At 33.8% G+C, this 8,469-nt stretch overlaps 1 protein-coding gene and 1 non-coding gene across 2 annotated transcripts; both read left to right on the forward strand.

The window, feature by feature from the left end:
- Positions 1 to 379: 379 nt before the first annotated feature.
- On the forward strand, positions 380 to 486 carry LOC127077375 (small nucleolar RNA R71). Its single transcript, XR_007787195.1, has one exon. It is a non-coding gene; the product is annotated as a small nucleolar RNA R71 (small nucleolar RNA).
- A 5,190-nt stretch (positions 487 to 5,676) lies between these two features.
- On the forward strand, positions 5,677 to 8,134 carry LOC127076222 (cytochrome P450 704B1). Its single transcript, XM_051017810.1, has 5 exons — positions 5,677 to 6,030; positions 6,335 to 6,550; positions 6,652 to 7,335; positions 7,475 to 7,675; positions 7,891 to 8,134. Exons 1-5 carry the CDS (start codon positions 5,755 to 5,757, stop codon positions 8,068 to 8,070), a joined length of 1,557 nt encoding a protein of 518 aa, XP_050873767.1. The 5' UTR covers positions 5,677 to 5,754; the 3' UTR covers positions 8,071 to 8,134.
- The last annotated feature ends 335 nt before the right edge of the window (positions 8,135 to 8,469 follow it).

The raw sequence follows: 8,469 nt of genomic DNA on the forward strand, positions 1-8,469 counted from the left end.
GGTTGGGACTCCTGCTAATATTTGACATTCTTGTGTAGTGTGTCCAGGGTTTGCACATAACTCACAGTTTGGAGTTACAGCAGCCACGGTGGCTGCGGGTGGTATAGTCAAGTTATCTAATTTTTGAACAAGGGCATCTACCTTTGCACGAACATGGTCAAGGCTACTGATTTCGTACATTTCACCCTTTGTTTGTGACTTTTCTACTGGAGTTCTTTCACCTCCCCATTGGCAATGGTTTTGGGCCATGTTTTCAATGAGTTGATAGGCTTCGTTGTATGGCTTGTCCATAAGTGCACCCCCCGCGACAACGTCTATTGTAAGTCTTGTGTTATACAGAAGCCTATTGTAAAATGTGTGAATGATCACCCAGTCTTCGAGACCGTGATGTGGACATATCCTTATCATGTCCTTGTATCTCTCCCACGCTTCGTAGAGAGACTCTACATCTTTTTTCCTGAATCCGTTGATTTGAGCTCTTAGCATAGTAGTTTTGCTCGGGGGAAAATATCGGGATAAGAAAACGTTATTCAATTCTTCCCATCTTGTAACTGAGTTGGAGGGCAAGGATTGCAACCAAGCCCAAGCTATGTCTCTTAGTGAGAAAGGAAAGAGACGCAGTCTTATCGCATCTTGAGATACACCATTCGTCTTTACAGTATCTGCGTACTGCACAAACTTGGTCAGGTGTTGATTAGGACCGTCTGTAGGATTTCCAGAAAATTGATGTTGTTAGACGGCTGATAATAGTGAGGGTTTCAGCTCGAAATCGTTTCGATGGATAGCGGGGGCAACAATGCTGTTGTGAGGTTCTTGTTGGGACGGGGTAGCATAGAATTTAAGAGGACAATTCTGTGGTCCTTCTTCAGCCATGGTTGGTTTTTCTTCTTATTTAGTAGGAGAGAAGATATCGGGAATATCGTACTTTTGTTGATATTCGTGTATTCGGCGTCTTACGTATAAGAAACGCTCTAATTCTGGGACTGGTGGTGCTAAGTTATCGCCTTGTGAGCGAGTACTTGGCATACAATCAGGGAAATAAGGGAGAGTAAATTAGTTTTTATTTTATTTTTACCTTAGTCTATACCGTGCAACGAAAGAATCACATTATTCGACTAAAACAGATCCCCGACAACGACGCCAAAACTTGATTGCTTGTCGTGACTATATATAAAATATAGTCTATCGGGTACTTGACTGCAAGTGCACAGTCCAGTCGCTTTAGTTTTAAAAGATATCGATCCCACAGGGACCTATGATCAAACTAGTGTTACTAACATTACTATGTTTAGCTAAGGGAATGATTAGTAGAAGTTCGGGGGCAGAATAGTAAATCTAAGGGAAATTTAGTTTTAAGAAAGAATTGATGGAAGGAATTAGTATGCAACGCATTAATTGTCAAGGATTCGATAAGTCACCGGTGAATAGTTTAAATGCCAAATATCTCTCAGTAGAAAATATTTATTTAAAAAGCTTTATCTCACACTCTCGTGATTGTTGATTCGGCCTATAGCTTTAAGTCAGAATGTACGCTCTCGTTGTCCCATTTGAAGTTAAAATTACTTTTTGAAAATAAATAAGTTCTAATTGCTTTTAAAGTGCTCTCGCTGTTTTTAAACTCAATGCCTAATTTTTACTATCCAGCTCAAGCCTCACACTCTCGCGATTGTTGGTTCTCACCTTAGTTAATTTCCCACTCTCGTGGCAAAATCGTATTAAATAGCTTCTCACGCTTGTGTGATAAAGTTAATTAAATTTAAATTAAAAACTTCAGCCTAAAAGATTGTTTGAGAAAAAGAGTTTTCACCGATTATCATTGAATCCCATCTAATTAAATTGCTACATACCGATACAGGTAATTTAGCCGAACATGTTAAATAAAGCAAACACAGAGCTTAAACAGATCAACATTGCGGCAAACATAATTATAATAATTATTGGGCGATAATAATAATAATTTAATAAAAACCTGGTAATCAAAGTAACAGAGTATATCGAATCTCGGAGTACTTGAGCAGTCCTCCACAAGTCGGTAGGCTTTTGCTTCTTCAATACAAACTGCTTACTAAAATTAAATAAAGTGTAGTAGTTCCCCAATGTAGGAAACTACTACTATGGCTAACTGGAAAACGGAAAGGAAAAGGGAAAAAGGGAATTCTAAAAAGAATGACGAATGAATGAAGGCAACGGAAACAAAGTTGCTGAAAAGAAAATAACTAAAAAGCTAGAAAGCTGTAAAAATTAATTGTAGAGCGTAAGTGTAAATGTAGGCGTCAGTGTAAATGTAGGCGTCCCCAATTTTTCCAACTTTCGTCCTTTTTATATTGCTCCTTTAGGTCTTGGTGGTTGAGAAATTTAAGGAGGACTGGTTTGAATGAGGAATCCGGGGGAGTCATGCTGTTGGACGAAATTTAGGCACGTTTGGGTGCCTCTGACTGACTGTTTCAAAGCGTAAATTCTGTCCGCGTGACGCTCGTCATGGGCCTGTGACGACCGTCACAGGCTGGGTCGTGACGGTCGTCATGAAGCTTGTGACGGTCATCAAATCAACAAATTTTGCATTCTGGTTTTCTGCTTTTTCCTGTGCTTTCTCATCTGCTTCTTCTTCTTCTTTTTCTTCCTTTTCTTTGTTTTGCTCATTAATGCTTAGAGATTTAAATACCTGCAAAAACAACTCGAATACTTGCGGAATAATCGGGATATTAATTAAAATGGTATGATCTTTGAGTGTAAATCAAGGCAAATATCTGATGTATTTTCGCGTTATCAGGCTACCATTGTCGTGATCATCTACTTTATCCTCCTTAAACTCACCTTATTCTTCATCTTCAGGACTACTCCATGCACCATCGTCCCCATCTGACCCACTCTCCTCGGGTTCTCCCTCAACCCTAAACGCCTTTGAAGCGACGATTCTCTTTAGTCCATGCATGTCTTCAACCAACTTGATTCTATAAACTCTATTATTAACCTCAATGTTGGAAGTTTCATTTAGGTTCAATGAGTACTTGATTTTGATCAGGAATCTAGCTACGTCCAAATTCTTGTGCTTCTCAGTTTCTTCATCACAACATACGAATTCTCCAACCAACCCTGATATGAACTTGAAGTACTAGGGACACCATACGTGACACAGTAGCCCGTAGCAGCGAAGCTATGTGAGCCTATCATTATCCACATCCTTTGGCGACCATTGATGAATATAAGAGAACCATTGGAAAACCCACTCATTGGCCTCCTTTATCAATGCAGCTGCCTCACCCACATCGGTTTCTTCCAATAAACAGAGGTTCTCCCCCATTGGAGTAACTTTGATTCAGAGCAGTCCTTTAGAGTGCAATGCCTCATGCACATTGTATGTCGACACTGGCTTCTCCATAACCCCAACAAAAGTTTTTTCAAACCTAGCCATTTCTTTCTTTTCAACATTGAACTGAAGATTCGCGAAACTGGGTTTCCCCTCTAAAGACTCCCACTTTCTATTCTTATTACGATTATAAGTGTTACCCCAATCATTCTTACCCTTCACTTCCACACTTGGTTTGATGTTACCATAATTTCTCCTTTTAATAAAACAATGATTACATTTCTTAATACGTATGAAAAGTAAAAACGATTTCTAATAAAAACGAAAGGAATAAAAAGTTTCATTTTCTGTTTTATAAATAATAATTTTAATAAAATATATTTAAATTTTATATAATTTTGATTCCTAGATTTTCATTTTTTTCTCAAGTCCTTCCTTCACTAATTTATCATATCATTTTTATATTTTACCTCTCTTCCTTAAGCTATCATTTGAATCCTTTTCTTCCATTTTCTCATAAAGGCGGTAGAAGTTATATTTTAGACCCTAAATTTTAAGAGGCTCACTTGTTTTTTCTAATTATTAAAGCAATATATTTTAAACTTATTTTTTAAAAACAAATGTTAAATCATAATATTTTAAAAATTTATTTTACACCTATAGGCATAAAATCATATTTTGCTTTCAAAATATATAATTTTATATTATTTTTTCAAAAATTCGATATAAATTTCTATTTTTTTTTAAATTAGAGTAAGATTTCGATTTGATGAGGCCGATCCGATCTCTTATATTTAATCTCTTTTCTATAATTTTTAATTTTTTTTCTCATCTCACGTTCAATTTTGATTTTGTTTCAATGTTATGAGGTTGTGCAAATTGTCTTGGCAACAATAGTGTCATGAAAATTCATATCACTCAATCGTTCCCTATCATATCAAATATCAAACAAATGGTCCTATTAGTGCTCTAATATTGGAATCAGATGTGGTTGCAGACTTTAAGGATCAATTACTGAGTACTAGCCTTATTACTCCTAATCAATATGTCTAACCCCAATTATATAAGAAGTTAAAACCAATTAATTTCACACATGCTATGAAAATGATTTAATTTTTGAAAGTTGATGGTTAAAGTCAATTGGTTCAATCATTCCATGCATCTTAAAGCTTCAAATTGAAATTTTAATCATTGGAAAGAAGTGTGTATTGAGTGAAGTTAAGCCCTTAAACATTAATTTGATTCGCATGTCCCTTACCTAAGCTAAGTAAAAAAAAATTCGATTATGTTGTGTGTACATGGATAAATTTAAAAGTAATTTAGAGGCTCTACTTGCGACACATACAAGACAGTGTCAATACTTTTCAAAGTGTCATTAGAGTTTGAACATTGATTACTAAATATTATGATATATTTGAAACTCCAATATCGTAACATCTAATCAATTTAGATTTTGATCACATAACTTCACAAAAATAATTGCTTTAATCATGACAATATAAGAGAACTTTCTACAATCAAACAAAGACAATTACATAGAAATATTTGAGAACTTCTCATAATACAAAATAAGAAAACTAAATTGTTTGAGTTTCAAAGGGTCTTACCTCCATTACGTATCATCAAAAACTAAAAGATTTAAAAAATGCTCTATATAATTCAAATGAAGCATTGCATTGCACGTGACTATTTTGCATAAGAATATGATCAACGTAAAAAAAATGTTTTTTTTTAATAAAATTATGCTCAAATGAATAGACTTACCTCTTATTCATGACACATGAAAATTTGCTATTAATAAACTTTTTACCATTGTTCATTATCAGGTTCGCTCGTAAAAAATAATATTTCCATATTATGTCAATGACAATAGTTTTAATTTTATTTTGAGAAGTGAATCACTTTCATGTCCCTATATATTTTGCATTTCATTTAACATTTTTTTATTTAACGATTATTTACACAATATTTATTTTATATTTTATGTGAATATTTTCATATTTATTTGAATATATACTTGTTCTTCAATTATTTGATGTTATATTACTTTCTTATGTTAATTTATTTTAACATAAATTTAAATTTAAATAAATTTTATTTACATGATATCGGTACCAACCAATGTACCAATAAATCATTAGTATGGTGATTCTAAGAAATTTAGCTAAAGGGCACAAAACGAATGAGGCTTTTTTTTCTATATTTTTACGAATCTACAACTCATGCACTTCAAAGATCATGACCAAGTTGTTACTACATAGCAACCTACAACTTAACCACCTCAAAATTCCCTTAATTAATATAAAAATAATCATCAAATAATCACTCAATCATTCATCTTTTGTGACACATTAAAATACCATTATAGAGTTCATTTTACATATCATAAAAATGAGACAAGATACAAACCTCAAAATATTTTTCTCCTTTAAGAGATAGATAACAACATGGGAGGGTTAATGATTTTGATATGCATGTTTGTTTCATGGATATTCATACATAGATGGAGTCAAAGAAACAAAAAAGGTCCCAAAACATGGCCGTTTCTTGGAGCTGCCATTGAACAATTGATGAACTATGATAGAATGCATGATTGGCTTGTTGAATATTTTTCCATCTCCAAAACTGTTGTGGTTCCCATGCCATTCACAACTTATACTTACATTGCTGATCCGGTTAATGTCGAACATGTACTTAAGACCAACTTCAATAATTATCCTAAGGTAACATCTTTTCTTTATGTCTGATATGTGTTAGTGTCTTACGATGACAAGACACTAAAGCATGTATGGTGTCTGATATGTGTTGTGTTTTATGACAACAACACGATACTGATACACGTATAATGTCTGATATGTGTTGGTGTCTTAGGACGAAAGAACATTGATACGTATATGGTATTTGATATGTGTTGGCGTTTTACGACAACAGGACACTGATACACGTATAGTGTATAGTGTCTGGTATGTGTTGGTGTCTTAGGACGACAGGATACTGATACATGTAATTATGTGATTATGATTGTAGGGTGAAGTGTACCATTCATATATGGAAGTGCTACTTGGACATGGAATATTCAATGTTGATGGAGAGCTTTGGAAGAAACAAAGAAAAACTGCTAGCTTAGAATTTGCATCAAGAAATTTAAGAGATTTCAGCACCAAAGTTTTCAAGGAGTATGCTTTAAAACTCTCATCCATTCTCAACCAAGCATCTTTTCTCAACCAACAAATAGACATGCAGGTGTTAAAAATACAAAAAAAAATTTATTGAAATTTTAATATTTCATTTCCTTAGTTATTTATTGATGCTTCAAATTTGATTTTTTTTTCTTTTGTATATAGGAGTTATTGATGAGAATGACATTAGATTCTATATGCAAAGTTGGTTTTGGAGTGGAAATTGGAACTTTGAATCCTAACTCACCAAAAAACTCTTTTGCTCAAGCTTTTGACACCGCTAATATCATTGTAACGCTTCGTTTCATCGATCCTTTATGGAAGATTAAGAAAATTCTAAACCTTGGCTCGGAAGGACAGCTCGATAAGAGCATCAAAACCATTGATGACTTCACTTACTCGGTTATTAGAACAAGAAAGGCCGAGATTGAGGATGCGAAAAAGAGTGACCAACAAAATCAGATAAAGAATGATATATTATCAAGATTCATAGAGTTGGGAGAAAACAATGCAAGTGACAAGAGTTTGAGAGATGTTGTTTTGAACTTTGTGATCGCTGGGAGAGACACAACTGCAACAACTCTATCATGGGCTATATATATGGTGATGACACATTCTCATGTTGCTGAAAAGCTTTACTTAGAGCTCAAGACTTTTGAGGAGAATCAAGCAAAAGAAGAGAATGTTACTTTGCCTCAATGTGATGATGAGAACAAAGATGAACATGAATTGTTCAATCAAAGAGTAGTGCAGTTTTCAAAATTGTTGAATAAAGACTCTTTAGAGAGATTGCATTATTTGCATGCGGTTATAACCGAGACACTAAGATTGTATCCCGCAGTTCCTCAGGTATGTATTACAGACAGAGTCGATATCAGTAATAATTTAAAAAATAAAATAATTGAGTGTCGCGTGTCATGTCATGACACTGAGACATGTATTAAAGTGTCTGTACATAGCTTGATAAAACGCGTAATTGTTAATGTAGGATCCGAAAGGTGTGACGGAGGATGATGTGTTGCCAGATGGTACAAGAATAAAAGCAGGAGGCATGGTAACTTACGTTCCATATTCAATGGGAAGGATGGAGTATAATTGGGGCCCTAGTGCTGCTTCATTTAATCCTGAAAGATGGTTCCATGATGGTGTTCTTAAAAATGAATCTCCATTCAAATTCACAGCATTTCAGGTAAATAAATTAGTGACGATTGAGTATTATGTTTTAAATAGAAAATCAATCACAATTCGCAAACACAACAATAAAAGATTACTAGTCTTTTACCAAATAATAGTATGTCTCTGGTGTAACTGTGTGGCACCAGACATACTTTTGATCTGAAATGTCGATTTTACTATATGTGAAATTATCAAATATCTTAGTTTGATTTTAATTTTGATTCACAGGCAGGGCCTAGGATATGTCTTGGTAAGGACTCTGCATATCTTCAGATGAGGATGGTGTTAGCAATTTTGTGCAGATTTTACAAGTTCAATTTGGTGCCTGGTCATCAAGTGAAATACAGAATGATGACTATTTTATCAATGGCACATGGCTTGAAGATTACCATAGAGAAACGTTCTTGATATGTTTCATAAGCATTGTCATCACATATTGATGGGAAGAATAAATTATGATTTTGTTAAGATTTTTAATATTATTATCAATAGAAGTTAGAAAACTCAAAAATCATATATTAGCATGGATGGAAATAGTATTTTTCTTTTACATAAGGTAATTGGTTAATTTAATATTATAAAAATGATATATATTAGTCATGATATTTTCAAACAAGTTAGGAAAAGAATAGATTTACACAATTTAAGATGTTAAAAGATTAAATTAATTACGACATCAAGTTCTATTTTCTTGATTTTAAATTGAAAAGTTTTCAGCGGAACTTCGGCCTAGTCGTTTTCAAAAGAGAAGTTGCAATATTATCACAATAACTTTTTAGCGCCTATCAATTCAATCGACAAATCCAA

This window comes from Lathyrus oleraceus, chromosome 4 (genome assembly GCF_024323335.1).
Source record: "Lathyrus oleraceus cultivar Zhongwan6 chromosome 4, CAAS_Psat_ZW6_1.0, whole genome shotgun sequence".
Taxonomy (NCBI): domain Eukaryota; kingdom Viridiplantae; phylum Streptophyta; class Magnoliopsida; order Fabales; family Fabaceae; genus Lathyrus; species Lathyrus oleraceus.